Here is a 24185-nt window from a genome sequence, read left to right as displayed (position 1 = left end):
ACTGGGAGGCCATTCACGGCCAGGGTTAGAGCTGCCTGAATTTGGAAGAGGCAGGTGGCTTAAAGTAGTTGTAAAGGCAGAAGGCTGTTTATCTTAATGCATTAAGATAAAAATTTTGTGTAGCACACCCCAGTACCCCTTAATTACTTACCTGAGCCCCATCTCTCTCCAATGTCCATGGATGTCTAAGCCATCTGGACACTCCTGATTAGCTGAGATACAGCAGCAGTGCCATTGGCTCCCGTGGCTGTCAGTCAGCCAAACAATTAGGTGAGAGGGGGCTGGGTCAGGGCTCTGTCTGAATGGACACAGAACTGTGACTGCTCCAGTGACCCCATAGGAAGCTGATGAAAAGTGACCTCAAGATTCTGCACTAAAGTGTGTGAAAGTTTGTAAGTAACTGGTTGACTGTGCAGCTGCCAGAATGCTTTCCTCTGATGGGCAGTAGTCTGCTTGTCGCATATACACACAATCCCGGTGGATACAGCCACTGGGAATGTGTACCCCCCGCCCCCCCCCCCCCTCTTTTTTGTCAGGTCTGTATGTTGTACGGACCTGGCAGTGAAAGGGTTAATTTGCAGGGATTGCCTGTTTGGCTATGGGACAGGAAGTGAAAGGAAATCTCCACAATGAGGCTGAAGAAATGGCTGGCTAGCCCTTACTCCAAAATAAGTTTTGCCTATGGTTCTACTTTAGCCACTCTCTATTTACCCAAAACCTAAAGTTTTGATGTTTTAACGATGGACACAAATTGGACTACGTCCTTTTTTTTTTTTTTTTTTTTTTTTAGATTTCGCTTCCTTTCACAGCCTTGACAACAATACTGTTTCTGGAAATGACTTCCAATAAATTTCATGTCCTGGTTTAACTGGCTCACTGCTTTTCTTGGAAGTTTGCACATTTTGAGATCAGATTTCAAGTGTATCCAGCTCTGTCCAGTGGAGTGTACATTTTAGCATCAGTGATGCTATGTTTGTATATAATTGGACAAGTGTGTGGACATTGCAGCAAAGTCACTATGTGGTGTGAAAGGGGGGGGGGGGGGGTTTGTATGTAAATGAGGTTTCTTCTTTGTTTCTAGTTCGAAAGGCATGGCCTGCTCTTATCACCAAAAAAGGAAATTTCAGCTATGCTTCACTTAGTCAGATGCCGGAAATGCTGTAACAGAGTTAATATGGGACTGTCAGATTGCCAAGTGTTGAAATATTTGCCAAAGGCTGAAATGAGTGTGTGTGTGTGTGTGGCTTATTTCTCTCCTGCACAAATTTGAATTTTAAACTGCATTTTTACTTTTATAGTTGTAAAATAGATTGGCTTGCGAATTAAACATTGCACTTTGGCTTAGTTGCAGCCATCTGTTCATTCAAGATTTGGCACATGAATTGCATCCCTGGGGCTGGGAATCGGTATGGTGTGCTTGGTGCCACAGCCTGTATCTAGAACAGTTCTAATGTGTGTGAGTGCCTAATATCAGCCAAATTGTACAAATGTATTAATACAAGTCCCTTAAGACATCAAAAAATCAGCAGCTAATCAACCGTGTGTGTGTGTGTGTGTGTGTGTGTGTGTTTTTTATTTTACTTTACTGATGTAATATTGGTGAGGGGACACTGACCACCTTTGCTGACATTGTGCTGTGTCCCTGTGCCTTTTTAAGGAGGCTTGTGCTACCTACAGGCCCACCTGCCCCCTATCTATCCATTAGAATGCATGTGCTTCCACTATGGAGCCTCGTACATTTTCAGATGTTTAAAACTGCAGGTAATTCAGGGTGCAGTGAAGTAGCATTGCAGCTTACGCATGAGTTTGCAAATGTAAACCCCTCTTTTTAATGCATACTAATGAACAGGTTAATTTGGTTGGTTAGCAGACTGGTTGGTTTGAGCTGGGAATTTCTCTGGTTTTGTCTTGCTTGAGTTTGCCCTTCCATGTGCTCCATGCTGTAAAGGCCAGGGACCACTTTGTTTGAGTTGGAGGTGGTCTCGGGCTAGAATTGTTGCTCAAACGTTTGCGGCGATACCCCACATGTGGTTTTATTACGGTTTACGTATGTGGGCGCAACGCACGTATGCGTTCACTTCTGCGAGCATTGTTTGTTTTTATTTTTACACTAGAACTTTTTTTTTTTTTTTTTTTTTTTTTTCCTTTATGTAAACATCCATCCCTTGTATTATCAATAGGGCATGACAGGGCCTCATTATGGAGAGATTTGGGGTCGGTGGCTGACTCCTTCAGCTCACTGATCGCATGGGCGAGCCGGTAGAAGCACAGGAAAGGGAGGTTGGGGGGGGAGAGAGAACATTACCCCTGCCGCCACATGTAAAAAAACAAATAAGCAGCTGAAGTGCAGGGAATCGCTGTCAGAAAAATGTCGGCTTGTAGCTGCTTCACTCAGCCCAGGATGTCATATGACGGCCTGGAAGTGGTTGGAGGTCCAGGCCCTTCAGAAGAAATTAAGTCGGCGCTACAAATGCTGTAGATGTTGACTTTCTATATTGGTACACTTGCCTGTCCAGGAATCCAGAGATGCCACACCTTTTTTTTTTTTTTTTTTTTTTTTTTTGGTGCTGCCGCCACCACTGCTTGTAAAGGAAACTGGCCGTGAAGCCTTGAGGCTTCACAGCTGGTTCCTTGCTGCGCTTTGAATGGCCCGGCGAGTCAAAAAGGAGGTGGGGGCTGAACTTTCAGGTGATCTTGCTGCGGTGGGATCACCCAGAAGTTGGAGCAGGTACCAGTCAAAACTGGGTATAGACATGGATGAATGCTGGAGTTTGCTTTGAATATTAACATTGAATTAAATGGTGGTTGTGGTGCTCAAATGCAGTGAAGATCCGCTTTAAAAAAGGCAGGCACGTTTTTAAAGATCTGGTCTGCAGATCCCCACCATAGATCTCTTCCCGGGTGGTTCTATTGTCTTGGTCCAGTGGAGCCACCCTTGTGCGCTCTCGGAGTGCAAGCAGAGCTGGCTTCCAGCCTTTCATGCATCGGCTTCCAGAAATGATTGGATGGGCTATGTATGCACAGTGGTGCTTGAAATTGAGTTGTAGCCCAAAAGAGGGGGATTTGGGGCCTTTCTTTGTAGTTGAGTGTGTGATCCTCAACAGGAAGTTCTGGAAAGCAGGGGCCTGCATTTCCAAAAGCTGTATTTCCCTGGTTCCCATAAACTTGTTTAAAAAAATAAAGAAAACCGTGTGCCACATCCAATTTTTCACTGATATGCTTAAAAGTTGCAATGTTTCAGCTGGCAGACTGATATTCTCTGGGCAATGTCACTTAACTGGCGCTCTATTATTCATGGCATTTTACAAAGTTACTGGGAGTTTTAAAATTTGCCACCTGGTTAAAACGAGAGTTTAACACCACACCTTGCACATGGGGGGTCATTCACAAAAATACATGGTACATTATGTACAGAGGTCCTACTTGATGCTTTACAGTTCCTTTGTGATGGAAGTCCATTTGACCACAGTAAGTCTAAGGGCAGACATTTTGTTGAATCAACCCTGCAGTGAATAGTTTTTTTTTTTTTTTTTTTTTTTTTTTTATCTGAATAGCTGTTGAGGGAATCTTCTTCAGAATGAGAAGCTTGTAATGAACCTCCATATTAAACAGGCTAGTTACCTGGCTGTCATGCTAACTTGATTAAGTCGGCAGCTTCTAGGGGTGCAGCTGATCAAAAAACTCAATTGGATCATTTTTCGGATCAGCAAATTGAATTTGTAAAAACCTGTGACAATTCCACCACCATATAGTAGAGCTGCATGATTCTGGCTAAAATAAGAATCCCTTTTTTTTGCCATTTTATTCCCTAGGGTCTCTGCTAAAATTGTTTTGGGGTTCCAAGTAACCGAGAACCGATGGAGATTTTTTTTTAACGATTTAATCGTGCAGCTCTACCATATAGTACCTACTGTAATAGCCACGTCGTCCCACCCCCGTCCCTCCCACTGTAATATCCACGTCTGTCGCCCCGTCCCTCCCACTGTAATATCCACGTCTGTCGCCCCGTCCCTCCCACTGTAATATCCACGTCTGTCGCCCCGTCCCTCCCACTGTAATATCCACGTCTGTCGCCCCGTCCCTCCCACTGTAATATCGGCTGGGCATGAATGTGATTGCAATTGTCTTGGCGCTACAGATCCAGCCCACAGTGCTGCCGCCATCCGATCTCTCCCCTCCATGATACAGATCAGTACACAGAGGGGAGAGAGGAAGCGGCGTCATTACATGATGCTGGTTTGTTTACAATTGAGCGCTCCATCGTTTGACGGAGGTAAATGGCCGCCAGGTGTACCAAGATGGCCATCGCTCCAGAGCTAGGCCAAAGCCGCGTCCTTAAGGCCGAGGCAGCGGAGCGCTCTGATCCGAACAGGTTGACCCGCTTGGATCACGGCTCAGTGACTGTCCGTTGCACCCCTAGCGGCTACAAATATTACAGATTAGAGGTCGACCGATGTGGGGTCTTCTCTGGCTGATGCCGCTATTTAGAAATCATGGCAGCCGATATATGATGCCGAATTTTTTATTTATTTTTTGGCTGATATGTTGGGCTGATTTTTTTTTTTTTTTTTTTTTTTTATTTGGGTTTTATGAGATGAAGGGGGATTAAAAAATAACACACCTTTCCCACTGGCGCATGGGGCATAAAGAACATCATACTTGTTCAAATTTGTTACAAAAAGGTGGCTTACAATAGCTAACAGTTGGAATGCTGTTCTTGTTTGTTTTTTACAGGCATAGCATGTGTTTGTGCTCATGCACACGGACGTTTTAAAAAAACTGGCTGCAAAGCTAGCTCCGACGCCTGGAAAAATCGGCGTTAAAAACACGATTTTTACCACGTTTTGCATTGGCGTTTTTTAGCGTTTTTAAAGAAACACATCTCTTGGCTATAGCACTTAAAAAAACAAAGAAAATATGTTGCGCGGTTTTGCGTGTTTTTGCGCGTTTTCCCGCGATTCGCGTTTTTACAGCTCTAGCTCCGCGCCAGGGAACGCACTGGTCCTGGGTTTTTTTTTACAGCTTAAAAACGCCTATGCCATTTGCAGCTCAAACGCCTAGGTGGGCATGAAGCCATAGACTAACATGGACAGGCCTTTTTAAGCTGCAAAAAACGCTCAAAAAAGCGGCTGTAAAAACATGAGGCCTTAAGGTTCAGGATAGCCATAAAGTACACCTGACTGGTTTACCATGCCAATGCCATCTCCTGCAGATTCCTTTTTGGGAAGGAGAGGAGGGTGGTAACTGCTACTACTAGTGAGAGGCGCTGAAGTACAGAGCCTTGAAAACGTATTCATACCACTTGAAGTTTCCTTTTTTTTTTTTTTTTTTTGGTCATTACAACCTTAAATGCATTTTATGTAATAGACCAACACAAATTGACACAATTGTAAAGTGGAAGGAAAATGATAGATGGTTTTCAAAATTTGTTAAATAAGTGTGGTGCGCATTTGTATTTAGCCCTTAGTCAATATTTTTGTAGAATCGCCTTTCGCTGCAATTGTAGCTGGAGGTCTTTTTGGGTATGTCTCTACCAGCTTTTCACATCTAGAGTGACATTTTTGCCCTTTCTTTGCAAAATAGCTCAATCTGTCAGATTTGAGAGCATCTATGAACAGCAATTTTGAAGTCTTGCCACAGATTCTCAGTGGGATTTAGGTCTGGACTTTGACTGGGCTTTTTTAATACATTAATATGCTTTGATCTAAAATATTCCATTGTAGCTTGCACTGTATCTTTAGGGATATTGTTCTGCTGGGAGGTTATCCTCCACCCCAGTCAAGTCTTTTGCAGACTCTTAAAGTGGTTCTGCACCCAAAATATATATATATATCCAGCAGCTACTAATATTGCAGCTGCTGACTTTTAATAAAATCACACTTACCTGTCCCAGGGTCCAGCGATGTCGGCGGCAGATGACGAGCGATCGCTCGTCTCTCTGCTGCCCCCGCTGCCATCCTCTGTCAGGGAATCAGGAAGTGAAGCATTGCGGCTTCACTGCCCGGTTCCCTACTGCACATGTGCGAGTCGCGCTGCACGGCTCTTCTGGTCCCCGCTGTGTCCTGGGAACTGTTTCCCAGAATACAACGGGGGGGGGGGTCTGCGGTGGTCTGCCCAGAAGTGAGTACAGATACCAGATTAGTGGTACTTCCCCTTTAGGGTGAAGAACCGCTTTAACAGGTTTTCTTCTAAGATTGCCCTGTATTTGGCTCCATCCATCTTCCCATCAACTCTGACCAGCTTCCCTGTCCCTGCTGAAGAGCATCACCACAACCTGATGCTGCCACCAGCATGTTTTCAGTGGAGATGGTGCAGTATTAGCTTCTTTCGTTCATTGATGGACACGGCTACTTTAATTCTTGACCTTGGGGTTATCACACCATCTGCAGTAGAGGCCTAGGGAAAACATGTAAAAACAGCAAGACTGCACAGCACTGCCCTGGGGTTGGTCCCTCTGGCTATAACCCCTCACCCTGCTTCCTGCAGCTGTTTTTTTCCTTCATAGTGTAGAAACGCCTGGCTCCCTGAGGGGACCATTGGTCCTGGGAATCCTTTATTTTTTTTATTTTTCTCCTGCAATTTTGATCCTGTGATCTACAATCAACAGCCGGTCTGGGTGACTGGCTGGATAATATAGATCCTTGTAGTCTCCCCAGCCTGGCCAACGAGCGTGAGCAGACCCTAGCTACGCAATGGGTCGGCCACGACGTGCCCCTTCTGATCCAGGGCCGGCCAGTGAGCTATGTGCTGAGGCACACATGACCAGGCTACTGCTGTCAGTGTCAGTGTGCCGTAGCCACCCCTTACTGCTCGAGTGATGGGTCTGTGGTGGAGTGCGTCCAGCAATCCTGACAGGAGGGGCAAGTATGGCTCTCCCTGCCTTGGCAGGATGGAGCAGCTGGGCATTCCCTGGGAGGTTGATTAGTGGGTCTCAGTCTCCCTTTCCTCTCTCCCTATCCCCCTCCTCCCCCAGCCGGGGCCACTGTGTGACTGAGCATGAGGTGCATTTATGTACCTGGCTGGAGGTCTGCGGGGGAGCTGCGCTGCGCTGGCTGTTGGGGTCCACTTTTTCTTTCCCTGTCCTTTTTTTCCTTCACTAGGAGGTGCTTGGGCTATTTGCCATGCGGAGAGGCTGCCACAATTTTGCTGAAGCCGCAGCCATTTTCCTGTAGCCTTATGCAGTATGTGCTGTTGCCCATTTTCTTGAAGGTTTGGCGACCTTTTATTTTGTTTGTTTTTTAGTTTGTTTTTTTTTTGTTTTTCTTTGGTTTTGTTTTTCTGGGGCAGCCGGCGGTCATTTTCTTGTAGCCTCAGCGCAGTTTACCTCCTATTGCTGGTTTCTGTACCTCAGGGCACTTTGCTACTGACACAGGGCAGAGCGGACGGCGGCAGCGCAGCACTCCGTCAGTGGTGAGTCCTGCAGGGCGTGCCCTCAATCTGCGAGCAGCTAGGAGCGTGGGATTTGGAGGATGCGGACCAGGACCGTTTGGACAGTCAGAATGACTCTGACTCTGTGTCCGGGTTAGAGCAGGAAAAAGCGCTAGTAGGAGCACTTATCACTGCGGTGCAGGATACCCTGAAGATACAGAATGCAGCAGAAACTTTCTGCTGGGGTGTTGGGTCCCGAAAATCCACCCGCACGCCTAAGGTGTTTCCGTATTTGACTTGTTTTGATAAGTTCATCTACAAGGAATGGGGACGCCTGCAACGGGCCTTTTCAGTTGCAAGAATAATGGCGGTGCCTTACCCCTTTGAGGAGAGCCTACTGAAAAATGGGTGTCTCTTCCGGTTGTTGACCCCCCGGTATCCAGGTTAGAGTAGGGACTCCTGCCTTCAAGGACCCTGGTGACAGGAAGGCTGAGGCAGTGGCCCGGTCCATGTTTATGGTGGTGGGGTCAGCGTTACGACCTGTGCTGGCCATGGCCTTGGTGTCGCAGACACTTACTGAATGGGCAAAGTTGTTGCACCGTGAACTGGAGAAGCAACAGTCTTCTCCGGTCTGCATAGGACTGGCAGATCAGTTGGGGTGCATGGCCTTTAAGTATGTCTGTCTGTGATACGGCCCCCCTGCTCTCTAGAGCACCAGTATCAGCAGTGGTGCTACGCCGCCTGTTTTGGCTGAAATACTGGTCTACGGATCAGGCATCTTTAAAAAAATAAAAATAAAACACTGGCGGATTTGCCCTTCCAAGGTGAGAGGCTATTTCGAGCTTCACTGGATGACCTTATTAAAAATGTTAACGGTGGGAAGAGCATATTGCTCCCACAGTCCAGGAAGGGTAAGGAGCCACTCCGTAGGCAAGGGCCCTCCTTTTCTGCTCAAACTGCTTTTTCGCCCTCCCGGGTTGGCAGGTGAGTTTTCCCAGTCCGACATGGCGCCTGCTGAAGGACAAAAGCGTCCCAAGTCTGCGAGCAAATGTTACTGCATGAAGGTTTGCCCCCCTGCCCAACTCTCGGGTGTGGAGTCACCTTCGTGAGTTTGCAGCTCAGACCTTACTACTGTCCGACCATTGGGTCTGTGAGCTGGCTTCATCGGGATCCTAAAATGAGTTTCTTGTCCATCAAACAGTTATTTTTTTTTTTTTTTTTTTTTATAATTTTCCCTCCCAATTTACCTCTGCTTCTGGCTCGTCGGGAAGCCCTGTTCAGGGCAGTACAGGACCTTCTGCGTGGGGTGATAGGACCTGTACCGATGCTGGAAAGGTTTCAGGGATTCAAGTCCCCAAAAAAAGAGTATGTCCAATCCTGGACTTTAAGGCCCTTAACGGCTTTGTGAAAGTGCAAAAGTTCATGATGGAATCAGTTCGCTCCGTGGTCGCTGCACTCCATCGGGGGGACTTCCTGGCGTCCTTGGATATCATTTTAGTCTGGGAACAGCACTACTAGTTTGTGGCTCTCCCTTTTGGCCTGGCATCAGCACCCCGAGTCTCTACCAAAATGTTAGCTCCAATTCTGGCGCTGTTAAGGCGACGTGGGATCCCAATTGTGGGCAGCTTCTGCCTCAAAATGAAGGGAGGATGTAACGATCGCCATAGTCTCTCCGGCAGTTTGGCTGGGTGCTGAACCTAAAGAAGTCTGTGTTAGTGCCGACTCAACGCCTGGAGTACCTGGGCTTACTGTTGGACTCCTCAGCAGCTATAGTTTTTCTCCCTTCAGACAAGCTGCAGACTCTTCAAGCTGCGGTGAAGTTGTTGAACCGCAGGTGGTCGTCTCTGCGCTTCTGCATGCGAGTTCTGGGCCTCTTGGTAGCCACTTTCAAAGTGGTACCGTATGCTCAATTTCACACTCGCGTCCTGCAAAAGGAGATTTTGTCAAAATGGAACAAATCTCCATTATCCCTGGATTGTCAAATTCGGGTGAGCTAACTAGTCAGGGATTTCCTTCCCTGGTGGCCAAGGTCCCCAGCCCTTCAGTCCAGGAGATCGTTCTTCCTTTCCATTGGATGGTGATCACAACAGATGCCAGCCTGTCCGGTTGGGGGTGGAGTTTTGGGCATACAGTCAGCCCAGGCCCTCGTCGTGGGAAGAATCGCAACTCTGCAGATCAATGTGTTTGAACTTCGGGCGATCAGGCAGTGCCTCTCCACATGGTTGAGGCGGCTACAGGGGCGTCCGGTCAGGATCCAGGCAGACAACGCCGTGGCGTATGTCAACCATCAAGGAGGCACACGGAGCTCTGCTGCAGCACAGGAGGTCGCTCACATCCTACAGTGGGTAGAGTGGCACTGGGCATAGAAAACTGGAATGTGGCCTACCTAAGCTGTCAGATTCTGGACCCAGGGGAATGGTTGTTGCATGCAGATGTATTCTGGCTCCTTTGCCTAAAGTGGGGCACACCAGATGTGGACCTCTTGGCTCAATCGGCATGTGCAGAGGTCTTTGTCAAGGACAAGAGTCCCCTGGGTGGATGCATCAGACGCATTGATGGCTCCATGGGGGCCATTATTGTCTGATTTAAAAATCCTGCGCCCCCACACTCACTTGCACTCAAGCTTCTACCATGTCTGCTGCGCAGAGTGGAGGCTGAGGGGATTTTGGTGATTCCTATTGCCCCAAATTGGCCTCGACATCCTTGGTACACCAACCTAGTATGACTGACTGGCTCATGTTCCTTGGCAGCTGCCGATGCGAGAAGACTTATCGCAAGGTCCTATACTTCATCCTGCTTTACTGTCGGCTTTAACTGCATGGCTGTTAAAAAGCAGGTACTAAGGGGTCGAGGCCTGGCAGACTTGGTAATTTCCACTATGCTGAGGACCATGGAAGTCTTCTCGAAAGATTCACCATCGTACGTGGAAGGCTTACATCTCCATGTGTGAGGCGATGGGGTGGCGTCCGCGCACATACTCCTGCTGTTTTTTGCGAGAAGCGGGTCGGAAACTTTAAGCACCATCAAGAGGCAGACATCGGCCTTGGCTGGCTTTTTTTTTTTTTTTTTTTTTTCATTGGCGAGTACTTTTGTGCAAGGGGTTCGATGTGTAGTACCTCCAGTTCGTCCACCGCTACCTCCGTGGGATCTGAATCGGGCGCTATTGGTGCCTCGGAAACCACCGTTTGAAAACCTTACGGAGACTCTTAACTTTCTCAGCCTTTCTAGTGGCTATTACATCTGCCAGGAGGGTTTCTGAGTTGGCGGCCTTGTCATGAGTCTCCCTACCTGGTCATCCACAAGGATAAGGTGGTGATGTGCCCGCAGCTCTTTCCTTCCAAAGGTGGTTTCAGCATTTCATCTAAATGAGGACATCGTGTTGCCATCCCTATGTCCTAAACCGACACACCTGGAAGAATTTGCCTTGCATACCATGGACGTGGTTCAGGCGCTACAGGTGTATCTGTCTGCTACAGCTTTTTTCCGGAAGTCAGACTGTCTCGGTGGCTGGTCCGAAAAGGTCTGGCGCTATCGTCAACCACCATTTTTCAGATTAGACAGATCTTGGTTCAGGCCTATGCTTTAAAGGGGCGGGTGCCTCCTTTCCGGTCACGGCTTATTCCACCAGGGCAATTGGAACCTCCTGGGCTTTCCGACATCAAGCGTCTGTCTCCCCAGGTGTGTAAGGCGGTGACTTGGTCGTCTATTCACGCTTTCAATAAATTCTACAAAGTTGACATAAGAGCATCTTCGAATGCTTTCTTTGGCTGCAAGGTTTTTCAGGCTGCTGTGTAAGGTTGCAATTTATGCTTTAAGTTACAAGTTTGTTGTGAACGCATCTTTTGGCGCGTAAGTTGGCCGCAGGTTTTGAGGACAGCCGTTTAAGGGGGCAACTCTGAGGTGTTCCTTTTTGTTGTGGGTGAAGTGTTATGTTTTGCTGTTTCCACACCCTGTCTTTTTTTTTTTTTTTTTTTTTTTTTTTTTTACACTGCTTGGGGACGTCCCTAAGGTCAAGAATTAAAAGGGCCGTGTCAATCAATGAAAGAAAGAAAATGGGATTTTTGTACTCGCTGTTAAAACCTTTTCTCTGAAGTTCATGGATGGACACAGCCCCCACCCCTCCTATCCGTTTACTGCTTTTTGATGAACTGAGCTGCATGAAGCACAGTGAGGGTCTGTAGCCAGAGGGACTGCCCCCCTGGGCGATGCTGTGCAATCTTGCTGATTTTACATGTTCTGCCTAGTCCTCTTCTGAAGGTGGAGTGATAACCCTAAGGTCAAGAATTAAAGGAGTTGTCTGTCAATGAACATCAGAGAAAAGGATTTTACGGTGAGCACAAAAATCCCTTTTGGCCAAGTTAAATTTTGGTCTCATCTGACCAGAGCTTCTTCCACATGTTTGCAATTAGCCATGTGGAGGACAAACAGGACTTCTTATGGATTTCTTTCAACAATGACTTTCTTCTTGCCACTTCCATAAAGACCAGATTTGTGGAGTGCACGACTAATAGTTGTCCTTTGAACAGATTTTCCCACCTGAGCTGTGGATCTCTGCAGCTCCAGCAGAGTTGCCATGGACCTCTTGGCTACTTCTCTGATTAATGCTCTCCTTGCCTGACCTGTCAGTTTGGGTGGGTTACCATGTCTTGGTAGGTTTGCAGTTGTGCCATACTCTTTCCACTTTCAGATGCTAGATTGAACGGTGCTCCATGAGATGTTCAAAAAAAAAAATATATATATATATATTATTTAAAAAAACTTTATAACCTAACCCTGCTTTTAAACTTCATCCCTGGTCTGTCTGTTCTTTGGCATTCATGATGCTGTTTGTTCACGAATGTTCTCTAACAAACCTCTGAGGGCTTCACAGAACAGATGTATTTTATACTGAGATTAAATTACACAGGTGCACTCTTTACTAATTAGGTGACTTCTGAAGGCAATTGGGTCCACTAGATTTTAGTTGGGGGGTCAAGGGGGCTGTATACAAAGGCACAACACACCTTTCACATTCATTTGAGAAAGTGTAAAACCATTTTCCTTCCATTTCACAATTATGTGCCACTTTGCATTGGTCCATCACATAAAATATATTTTTTGATTGTAACATTACAAAATGTGGAAAACTTAAGGGGGGTATGAATAATTTTTAAAGCAGGGCTCGACAAAACCCGGGCGCCAGATCGCATTTGCGACTAGAATTAGCGAACTGGCGCCTGGGGCAGCACAGCTGGGGGTATGCTGTCTCCGCGGACCCCCCTGGCGCGATCGCGTCGGGCCGCGCCGCCGGCGGCCGGTGATTTAGCCCCGGCTTTGAGGCCTTCTACGATCCTATGGTTCCTTTTGGAATCTGGCGCCCTCTTGTGGTGGCCGTTGGAATTACAACCAGCAATGCTAATGGATGCAATGCTAATTTTCCCTGCCTGCCAGCCTATCTTCCTTCCCTTTACTCAGAACCCCTAAAAATTATATATATATTTTATTCTAACACCCTAAAGAATAAAATGGTGGTCGTTGCAATACTGTCTGTCACACCGTATTTGCACAGCGGACTTACAAGCGCACTTTTTTGGGGAAAATGTATTTAATAAAAAAAAAAAAACAGTAAAGTTAGCCCAATTTTTTTTTATATTGTGAAAGATAATGTTGCGTCGAGTAAATCGATACCAAACATGTCATGCTTCAAAATTGCGCCCGCTCATGGAATGGCGACAAACTTTTACCCTTTAATATCTCCATAGGCGACATTTAAAAAATTCTACAGGTTGCACTTTTTAAGTTAGAGGAGCTCTGGGGCTAGAATTATTGCTCTCACTCTACCGATCGCAGCGATACCTCACATGTGTGATTTGAACACCGCTTTCATATATGCGTTTGCTTCTGCACGCAAGCTTGGCGGGACAGGGCACGTTTAAAATATTTTTTTTTATTTTAACTTTTATTTTTATTTTTTTCACTGTTCTGTTCTTTAAAAAAAAAAAAAATGTGTGTCACTTTTATTCCTATTACAAGGAATGTAAAAATCCCTTGTAATAGAAAAAAGCATGACAGGTCCTCTTGTATATGAGATCTGGGGTCAGAGAGACCTCACATCTCATGTTTACACTAAAATGCAATTTAAAAAAAATTTGTCATTTGAAAAAAATAAATAAAATGTCCCTCTAAGAGCTATGGGCAATGACTTGGAGACAGGTGAGGGGCTGGGGGCTATCTTCCCCCTCACTCGTCTCCATGTCAGGCCAGGGACAGGTCCAGATCGGCGTCACGGACCTGGCTCCTAACTTTTTTAGCTGGCTCCTAGATTCCAAGCAAATTTGTCAACCCCTGTTTTAAAGGCAATGTATGTTTAAAACTAAATAAACAATGCAAGTATAGGGTCATTTAGCACTTCATGCCAGATAATGTAAAATGTAAGCGCTGCGTCTGTGTGTGGATATAGGTCCGGCTTACAAAGTATAGTGCGGAGCATATAACCAGTGCTGTTTATTTTTCTGGCCAAATACTGGGTTCTGCTTAATGCAGTTTTCAGTTGAGGATAGTTGCAGGGAACTTCAAAATGCCTAGGGGAACATAGCGAGACTGTGCACTCTAATCTTCTAACCTGCATTTTTTTTATTTATTTTTTTATTTGTACTTTTCAATTACCAATGCCAAATAAGTCTATTGGTGTTCTTGGAGAAGCTCACTCAAGGTTTCTCTCAGTATCCATTTCCACTTGGAATGGAGGCAGTTATTGTTAATTGTTTGCTTCCTCCACTGGTAGTTCTACACATCTTCATTTTGTACAGTTAGAAAAGAATAAGCATGTGAAAGTCACATCAAACATTTACTTTAAGGTATGATATGAACTGTAATGACAATAGATTTGCATTTAAGCGCTACATGCAATAAAGATTCTAGATTTCTTAATTTTTTTTTTTTTTTTTTTTTTTTTTTTTAATGCAGGTCCATTGTCCTGAAAAACCATGGCGCAAAAAGATGTAGACAAGTACCTCTACGTGGATCGTAATCAAATTAACAATCCCTTGGCACAAGCAGATTGGGCAGCAAAAAAACAAGTATGGGTGCCCTCAGAAAAGCATGGATTTGAAGCAGCCAGTGTGAAGGAGGAGGCTGGTGATGAGGTGATTGTTGAGCTAGCAGAGAATGGCAAAAAGGTAAAGGTGAATAAAGATGACGTCCAGAAGATGAACCCTCCAAAGTTCTCTAAAGTTGAAGACATGGCAGAGTTGACATGCTTAAATGAAGCATCCGTCCTGCACAATCTCAAGGAGAGATATTATTCTGGATTAATTTATGTAAGTATACATTTGCATCTGTTTGTTCATAAGGGCATACGGTGCCATTTTCTATAACTAGAAATGTAATTTGGGATTGATATCCAGTATCCCTTGCATCATCACTAAAATATCAGTATTTAATAAACGAATGCATGCATAAGGGGATGGGAAGGCTGAAATATCTAAAGGTTGTCTCCAAAATACCTGTATGATACTCTGAAGACAATTACATACCAGAAAGGTGAAATACTTTAAACCCAGCGCAAAAGGGGAAGGACCAGTATACAACCCTCAGGTTAAAGGACAAGTGTTGGCTGGTTAATTTCAAGTCAATGTTTATGAAAATAAATTCCATACAATTACTCCAGTAGAGGGAATACACTGTTAGTGTCAACAGTCTCCCCTTCAAGCAAGTTTTGAAGTTTACTGCCAATAGTCATGTAAAAATAGGAACTAGGGCAAAGAGTGCCACTGTCTAAGGCCTCATTCACACTCAAGCGTATTGAAATTGCAGGAAAAGAGTGATTCCTGTGACTCTAGAATCGCAACAAAACTTGAGACGCGCTTGCAGTGCCATTATTTCACACAGTGATTTTGCTGTGATTGTCGTGTGGCAAAACTCACAAATCACAACTAAGCACTAAAAACACCTGGCTTATTGCCAAAATTTGGTACATGAGCTCCTTTGGTTTGTCTTTTTGAGTGGAGGGAGCCCATTCAAAATGAATGGTACCACTCAAATCGTACCATAAAAAAGCAATGCAGCAGCAAATGGAGCCATTAAGCCTTGTTCAAAGCCAGTTAAACAAACTGGCTATAGAAAGCTGATTCCTGGTGAATTGGCAGAAATCCAGGCATTTGTGGCCCTGCAAGCACCACCCAGCCTGACCACTTATTTGGCAAACCTTTTTGCTGCCAGTTTGTGGCTTTTATTTTAGGTCAATTCAATTTCTCTTATATTCACTGACCGACACAGCTCCTCTCTGTAACAAAATGGGTTGTCAGCCCCATCACTGGAGATTACTAGGCAAAGTTGTAATACAACACTTCAGAACTTTTAGTTCTGCCCAGGGGGTGGTTCCTAGGCTACAACCTCCACAGCCTGCCCTAGCAGACTCCGTTTTATTTTGCCTAGTGAAGGAGATGCACCTAGGAACCCCGCGGGCCCATAGGTCCATGTTTTTTGATGCAGAAGCCTTGCTTTTTGATGAATGATCCTGTGATCTATTAACAGCTGGCTGGGTGACAGGCTGGTTCACTTATCCTTGTAGTCTCACCAGTCCGACCATCGAGCGTGTGCAGGTCGCAGCTACGGCTTGGCAGACCACCACATATGCTCCGGGGCATACATATGACCGGGCTAGTGATGTCTGGCTCAGTATGCCGAGGCCAACAGCCACCCTGTGCTGATCAGTGAGTGGGTCTGTAATGGAATGTCTCCCAGCTCTTCAGGACTGGTAAGTACAGCTCTCTGCTTCGGTGGGGCTGGGCATTCCCTGGGAGATCGATTCGGGGGCCACCTCTCCTTCTCCCCTGTCCCCATCTTCCCTCTATCCCCCCTCCGGGGGGGTCACTGCATGTGTCTGCTAAGCAGTGTGTAACCTATGCAGGGGCTCTCTGTGGACTCTCACCTGTCATGGGGGGGCCCTGAATGGATAGCGGTGGTCCTGTGTGCGGGTCCCTGGAATGTGCCTGTAAGGTTTTTACTGTGTTGGGCCAGCGCTGTGGCTCTGCAGGGAGTGTTTTATTTTCACCTCATGGCGATGTCTGGCAGCCATTTTAGGTATGGGCAGAGCAGGTTGTCTGTGGGCTTCAGTTGCCATTTTCTGTGAGTTTTCCTATTCAGGACACTGGCGGCCATTTTCCGGAGGCCTGAGCGTGTTCGTTCAGTGTTCTCTAGCAGCAGCATGATATGTGCTTTCACAGCCTTCCTGTGGTTCCTGTCTGTGTACAGGATGCCGGTCGGCCATTTTCCTAAAGCCTGAGCACGCTGTACAGACTGTTTCAGCACTCATTTCCACGGCTGCTGCCGACACTGTTTTTTGTCCCTCTGGCAGATGGTGATACCCTGCATAGAATGCATTAAGGTGAAAAACATTGAGGGTTTAAAACGTCTCCTAAGAGAAGATTATGCACTGTATGGTTAGCTTTACTTTAGTCGTTATGGTGTATACATAGGTGGTGGTAAAGAGGAAGTAAACCCTGAGTTTACTTCCTCTTTCATTCCCTGCAAAGGCAAAGCTTAATGGACTGCTATGCATCGCATAGTAGTCCATTATGTGTCACTTACCTGAGACAGGAGCCAGCGATGTCACCGCTGTCCCCTGTAGTGCCGAACGTCCATCTTCTTGGTGGGTCTCACTGCTCTGGCGCTGTGATTCGCCGGAGCAGTGAAGTCACTCCAGCGCATGCTCACGGGAGCCGAGATGCGCAGCATCTTCGTCATCGACGATGCCCCGCTCAGTGCGCCTGCGCGCCGCTGTCTACGGCGCATGCGCCGTAGATAGCGGTGCCCGTCTTCGGGCAAATATCTCCTAAACCGTATAGGTTTGGGAGATTGGACCTACAGGTAAGCCATAATCTAGGCTTACCTGTAGGTCAAAGTGGTTTGTAAGGGTTTACAGCCACTTGAAGAGCAGTAAAACAGCCATTTTTGTTTTTGCATCTCATGGTTAATCATGGAAACCACATAATCTGGGGGGATGTTTAAGACTGGTATTACAAACTTATTTAAACTTTTTGTTTTTTATCTATAGACTTATTCCGGTTTATTTTGCGTGGTAATAAATCCATACAAGAACTTGCCGATTTACTCTGAAGAAATTGTGGATATGTACAAGGGCAAAAAGAGGCATGAAATGCCACCTCACATTTATGCCATCACAGATACTGCTTATCGGAGCATGATGCAAGGTATGTTTAGAAGTCAGACTGATGTATTTAAATTTGTAGACTGCTGTCTTTATTCGAAGAGGTTATTGAATTGGAACAATTTATTTTATTTTGGTTGGAGTGAGGGAAATTTATTTGGCTGAATTTTTAGTGCTGTCTGACATTTCCCCAAGTACTACCATAACCTCTTGGGTTGTCTTCCGATCCACTAGGGTCTCAGAATTTGCCTAGTTCGTGTAGCTCAGCACCTTTCTACCATACGCCGTCTTGTTGGCTGATAGGCAAGTGCAGTTCACAAAGGTTGGGGCTACACAGTATCCATGAAAGCACTGGTCTCCATTTCTTTCGCTCATTGACGGACAAAGCATCTTCAATCTTGACCTTGGGGTTAAATATGCACCTACAGGAGAGGACAAGGCACAACATGTAATAAAGAGCAGCAAAAACTGCACAGTACCGAACATGGGGCGGTCCTACTGGCTATAACCCCTTACTCTACCTCCAGCAGCCTTTTATTTTTTTTTTTTTATTTTTTTCTGCCTAGTGTAGAAAGGGGGGAGGAGAGGGAATCCGAGTCCTGGCAGGGGGCTGTGCTGGGTTCTTTTCTCTCTTTCTCTCTCTCTCTCTCTCTCTCTCTCTCTCTCTCTCTCTCTCTCTCTCTCTCTCTCTCTCTCTCTCTCTCTCTCGCTTTCGCGCTTTCTCGCTTTCGCTTTCGCTTTCTCTTTCGCTTTCTCTTTCTCTTTCTCTCTCTCTCTCGCTTTCTCGCTTTCTCTCTCTCTCTCTCTCGCTTTCTCTCTCGCTTTCTCTCTCGCTTTCTCTCTCGCTTTCTCTCTCGCTTTCTCTCTCGCTTTCTCTCTCGCTTTCTCTCTCGCTTTCTCTCTCGCTTTCTCTCTCGCTTTCTCTCTCGCTTTCTCTCTCGCTTTCTCTCTCGCTTTCTCTCTCTTTCTTTCCTTCCACACCATTTTCCTCTTGCCACAGCTGTTTTTTTCCTATTTGGCCATTTTCTAGTAGCCTCAGCTTGTTTTACCTCGAACACTGGGTAGCTGGTTCTTTCTGGAACAGCACAAAACTTGCACAGAACACCTCGTGGCTGACACAGGGGAGAGCGGACAGTGGCCGCACAGTGCAGTACCTGGGTCAGGGTGGTGAGTCCTGCGGGGGGGCCCCTCAGTCTGCAGCTAGGAGGGTGGGCACTGTGTGACTTGCCTTGGGTCCCCAAGTGGTGACAGGCAGGTGTGGGTCAGCATGGCATTGGAAGCTGGCGTTTCTTCCCCAGACATCCCTGTTGCGACTGGTTCCCCTGCACTGGTGCCTATGGATGCTCTGTCGGCGGTCCTAGAGTCCTTTGTTGCCAGGGTGGAAGCGGCGTGGGTGCGCAAGGGGGGGGGGTAAAAAGCTTCCTTTCAGGGATTCTACTCCAATCTGTTTGTAGTCCCAAAGAAGGAAGGGGTCTGTCCGCTCCTGGCTCTCAAGGCCCTCAACAGCTTTGTGAAAGTACAAAGGTTCAGGATGGCATTGGCTGCACTCCATCAGGAGGATTTCCTTGTGTCCTTGGACATCAAGGACATATACTTGCATGTTCCCATATGCGTCAGACATCAGAGGTTTCTGTGATTTGCGGTCGGGGACGAGCACTACCAATTTGGCCTAGCGTCAGCACCAAGAGTCTTCACTAAGGCGCTAGCCCCAATTCTGGCATTGCTAAGGCAACGAGGGATTGCAACTGGGTTACCTAGACTAGCTCCTTCTGAGAGCAGCTTCCGCCTCAGAATTAAGGGAGGATGTGGCGATCACCATGCAGACTCTTAGGGAGTTTGGTTGGGTACTGAACCTTCAGCTGTCAGTGTTGGTGCCAACTCAATGCCTGGAGTACCTGGGCTTTCTTCTGGATTCCTCAGAGGCGATTGTCTTTGGACAAGCTGCAAGGAAATTGTTAAACTGCAGGTGGGCATTGCTGCGTTTTTTGCATGCGAGTCCTGGGTCTCATGGTAACCACTTTCAAGGCGGTACTGTATGCTCAATTTCACACTTGAGTCTTGCAGAAAGAGATCCTGTCCAAATGGGACAAATCTTTATCGCTGGATTGTCAAATTCGGATGAGCCGGCTAGTCAGGTATTCCCTGCTCTGGTTGCTGAGGTCTCCAGCCCTTTGCTCTGATAGGTCGTTCCTTCCTCTTCATTGGCCGGTGATCACAATGGACGCCAGCCTGACTGGTTGGAGGGGGGAGTTTGGTGCGTACAGTCGCTGGACCCAAGTATCCCGCCTGCCGATCAATGTGCTGGAGCTTTGGGTGATCAGGCGGTGCCTCTCCACATGGTTAGAGGCTGCAGGGGTGCCCGGTCAGGATCCAGTCCAATGCCACGGTGGTGGCGTATGGCAACCATCGAGGAACAAGGAGCTCGGCTGCAGCACTGGAGGTCATTCAAATCCTGCGGTGGGCAGAGCAGCGTGTGCCAGCTGTCGGCCGTGTACATTCTGGTCATAGAAAACTGGCAGGTGGACTACCCAAGTCATCAGATGCTGAACCAAGGGGAATCCAGATGCATTTCAGCTCCTTTGCCTAAGGTGGGGCACACAATATGTGGATCTCTTGGCTTCTCGGCTTGTGAGGTACAGGGTTTGTGGCCAGGTCAAAAGATCACTGGACGGATGAGGCAGAAGTGTTGGTGGCTCCATGGGGTCATATTGGCTGATTCGCAGAGTAGTGGCCGAGGGGATCCTGGTGATTATGATTGCCCCAGATTGGCCTTGGTGTCCTTGGTAGGCTGACATAGTACGAATAGTGGCGGATGTTCCTTGGTGGCTGCTGATGCGAGAGGACCTTCTGTTGTAAGGTCTGATGCTTCATCACCCTGCTTTGACGTCTCTGGTTTTAATGGCTTGACTGTTGAAAGCCAGGTGCTAAGGGACAGGTCTGTCGGATTCGGTAATCTCCACTATGAGGGCTCGGAAGTCATCCTCTCAGAAGATTTATAATCATTCGTGGAAGGCTTGCATCTCCATGTGTGAGGAGATGGGGTGGCATCCTCGTACATATTCAGTTTCCAGGATCTTGCTGTTTTTGCAAGGCGGAGTGGTTCAGAAACTTGCATTAAGGGGCAGGTATCGGCTTTGGCGTTCCTTGTGTTTTTTTTTTTTTTTTTTTCCCCCAACCTTTGGCGACTCATTTATTGGTGAGTACGTTTGTGCAGGGGATTCCACATGTGGCCTCTCCGGTTCGACCACCGCTACCTCCGTGGAATTTGAATCGGGTGCTCTCTGTGTTTCGGAAACCGCTGTTTGAAAACACTAGGAAGATCCCCTTATTGACTCTCAGAAAGTAGTCTTTCTAGTGGCTATTACATCTGCCAGGAGGGTTTGAGTTGGCAGCCTTGTCATGCAAGTCTCCCTACTTGGTCTGCCACAAAGATAAGGTGGTGCTGCGCCTGCAGCCTTCATTTCTTCCAAATGTTTTGGCTTTTCATCTAAATGAGGACGTTGTGCTTCCATCCTTATGTCCTTGGCCGTCGCATCCCAAAGAGGTTGCTTTGCATTCCTTGGACGTGGTTCGGGCTCTGCAGGTGTATTTGTCAGATTCACTTTTTGTATCAGTGGGTGGTCCGAAGGGCCTGGCGGTCTCTTGGTGTATTAGACAGATCGGGGTTCAGACTTATGCCTTAAGGGGGCGGGCACCCCCCTTTCCTGTCACGACACATTGAACCAGGACAATTGATGCCTCCTGGGTTTTCTGACGTCAAGTGTCCATTTTCCAGGTGTGTAAGGCGGTGGCCTGGTCGTCCGTTCACACTTTCACTAAATTTTACAAGGTTGATGTGAGCGCATCTTCGGATGCTTGTTTCGGCCACAAAGTTTTGAGGGGGCAGTTTAAGGTTGCAACTCCTCCGTTGAACTCTGGTTTTTATGGGTGGAGTTATTTTTCTTGCTGTTCCCACCCCTCATTTTTGACACTGCTTGGGGACATCCATAAGTTCAAGATTGAAGATGCTGTGTCAGTCAATGAACTTCAGAGAGGATTTTTGTACTCGCCGTAAAATCCTTATTCTTTAGCACGGCAGTCTAGCAATTCAAGCTCATGGGGCAGTCTTCAAAAGAATGAGAATTTGAGAATGCTTGGTACTTGTAGCCGAGAAAAGCTGCACAGTTACTGTGGATGCAAACCTAACCTAAAGTGGTTCTTAAGGCAGCAGGTTTTTCACCATAATGCATTCTATGCATTAAGGTAAACCTGAGTGCAGCTGGAAGGTGGGACACACACACTCGCTTGAGGCCAATCTTGATCCATCGATGCGCATGAGAGCAGCGGCTCTCCCAGGTGTCTATCCTCATTGGCCCACACAGCAGCGGTAGGAATTGGCTCATGCTGCTTTCAATCACAGCCAGTGGGCCAATGAGGAGAGTGGGGGCAGAGTCAAGCTGAGTGCGAATGAGCTTCAATTCACAATTGAATTCACAGCTTGGGAGCAAGCCTGCTCGACTACCCCTATTGCAAAAGGTTTGCTATTGGGGGGAGGGAGGTCACTCTGCAGGCAGGAGGAGTCAGGACCACCAGTGGGTAACCTCTGTGAAATATCAGAGTACGTTACGTATAGCTTGTTTAGAAGAATTGCAACTCGTTTTAAAAAAAAAAAAGTGCTGAAGCAGTAAGTGTCATAAGCACTTGCTGTGCAAATTTTAGGCAGAAAACTGCTGTAAATTATAAGAATGCTTTCAAAAATACTTTATATAGGGCTTGACAATTGTACTTTTAGATTTAGGACCTTTTTATTTTCAATGACAGCACAGCTCTAGGGTAGCGGGCATGCCAGATTGCTGCTTGCCCTCAGCAGGGCTAAATAGGAAAAAAAAATCCCTGCCTGGTGTCTGGAACTGCATGTCTTGGACGTTGGGTGATATCATTTAACCTTTCCTGTAAAAGGAATGGCAGGCACAGCACTACCAGCCCCCGGCCACAAACCAAACCGATTATTTATTTATATAATATATATATGTATATAATTTTTTTTTGCATTCGGACCATCCCCGGTAGGACACAAAGCCCATGGTAGAAAGGCTGCATCACAGCCTGTCTGTCACCTGGCCACCATATGCATGTGACTGGCAGTGGCTCGCTAGGGAGGGACAGTGCAGCAAGATGGGAGATCAAGTGTCTGGGGAAACGATGTGCATGATCATGCAGCCCTAATGCCATGCAGCCTAGGGTGACAACTAATGATTATTTTCATAATCGATTAGTTGGCCGATTTTATTTCGATCGGTTAATCTTAAATAAAAAGTGGGTCAAAGTGACGTTCATTTTCGACCACAGTGACGGGAAAATTTTGACTTCTTGGTCAAAATGAAGTGAAAATGTCAAACATTCTTTCATTCAGCGAATGTACAAAGATTTTTCATCTGAATATTCTCACCTGAAAATTGATCCGTGTGGCCAGCATAAGGCTCGGTACACACCTAATGCAGTTTTTGCTTTTGATCTGTTTCTGCAGTGCTTTTTGCTGTGCTTTTTGATTTTTGGGCACTTGATTTTACTGCAATTTGCATTTTTGCATTTCTTTTTCCAGCAGATTAAAAAATTGCTGCAAAAACGCGTTACATTCTTTTCTGCAGCTTCTCCATTGAAGTACATTGAACCAAAAAAGCACCGCTTTGCATTAAGTCCCCTGACCCTTTCCAAATATGCAGCGGCTGAAAAAATCAGATATGAACGTGTCCCAAAGGAAACCATGTAAATGAACTGTAGTGCGTTTCTGCAAAAATCTCCAATAAACATATAGATGTGAACCAGGCCTAAGATGATTAGTAACATAATGGGGTTAAAAAGACTAAAATTAGCCCTTTATAGTACTAAAAAAGCAGATGACTACTGGAAGGGGTTCATTTTTTTTTACTGTAGAACAGTAATTACAGTAGTGAATATATTTTTGTACTATAAAGGGCTTTTTTTTTTTTTTTTTTTTTTTTTTATCGCTTTGTTACTGCCCGATTAATCGATAATGAAAATAGTAATCTATTTTCATAATCGATTAGTTGTCAATCGATTAGTAGTTTCAGCCCTACATGGCATGACTGAGAAACTGAAGAGAACTCGGTTTCACCTGTTTCCCTCTTTTTGGGGGAGGGGGATGGATAAAGAACTGAAGCCATTCCAGCACTCTAGCCAGCTTCCCCAAACTCCCCAGCCACTCACTGGTGGGGGAAGAAAGGACTCCAGATCAAGCTTGCAACATAGCGCCAGGAAGGAGCTGTTGGAGTTGGGCGGGCAGTGAGAGCAGGCAAGGGAAGCCCTGAGTCAAGATGAATTCTCGCACATTTGATTTCTCTCAGTAAGATCCATTATAAGAACAGCAAGGGAAATAAACAAAGAGGAAAGAGATGGGCAGCACTAAAAGGAGTAGGCTACGTAAAGAAATCCCCAAAGCAGACCCAAAGACTTGTCTGAAGCATCAAAGGAAAAACAGACCATCTACAGCAGCCACACCATAAGTGTCAAAGAGCCCTCATGTGGGTACCAGGGCTCTAAACCGACCACCATCTTTAGGGATAAACAAGGACTGATGGTAGCAGTGCTGGATGCGTAGATAAAATAGCTGGAGGGTGATGAGTAAGTAAAGTCCCCATATAAGGGATGCATCATCCTGTCTTGCCGC

General features: G+C 46.4%; 1 protein-coding gene across 1 annotated transcript in view; it reads left to right on the top strand.

The window, feature by feature from the left end:
* Positions 1–24185, top strand: part of MYH9 (myosin heavy chain 9) — a 157278-nt gene that overhangs the window by 35184 nt on the left and 97909 nt on the right. The window contains exons 2-3 of the mRNA XM_077452590.1: positions 14314–14666; positions 17405–17561. Coding sequence (XP_077308716.1) covers positions 14334–14666; positions 17405–17561 — 490 coding nt within the window. The 5' untranslated portion in view covers positions 14314–14333. The remainder of the gene's footprint in view (positions 1–14313; positions 14667–17404; positions 17562–24185) is intronic.

This window comes from Lithobates pipiens, unplaced genomic scaffold, assembly GCF_037356315.1.
Source record: "Lithobates pipiens isolate NorthernLeopardFrog02 unplaced genomic scaffold, aLitPip1_a1.2 Scaffold_23, whole genome shotgun sequence".
In the NCBI taxonomy this organism is placed as follows: domain Eukaryota; kingdom Metazoa; phylum Chordata; class Amphibia; order Anura; family Ranidae; genus Lithobates; species Lithobates pipiens.
The sequence above is the reverse complement of the archived record's forward strand: the minus strand, read 5'-3'. Positions and strand labels throughout refer to the sequence as shown.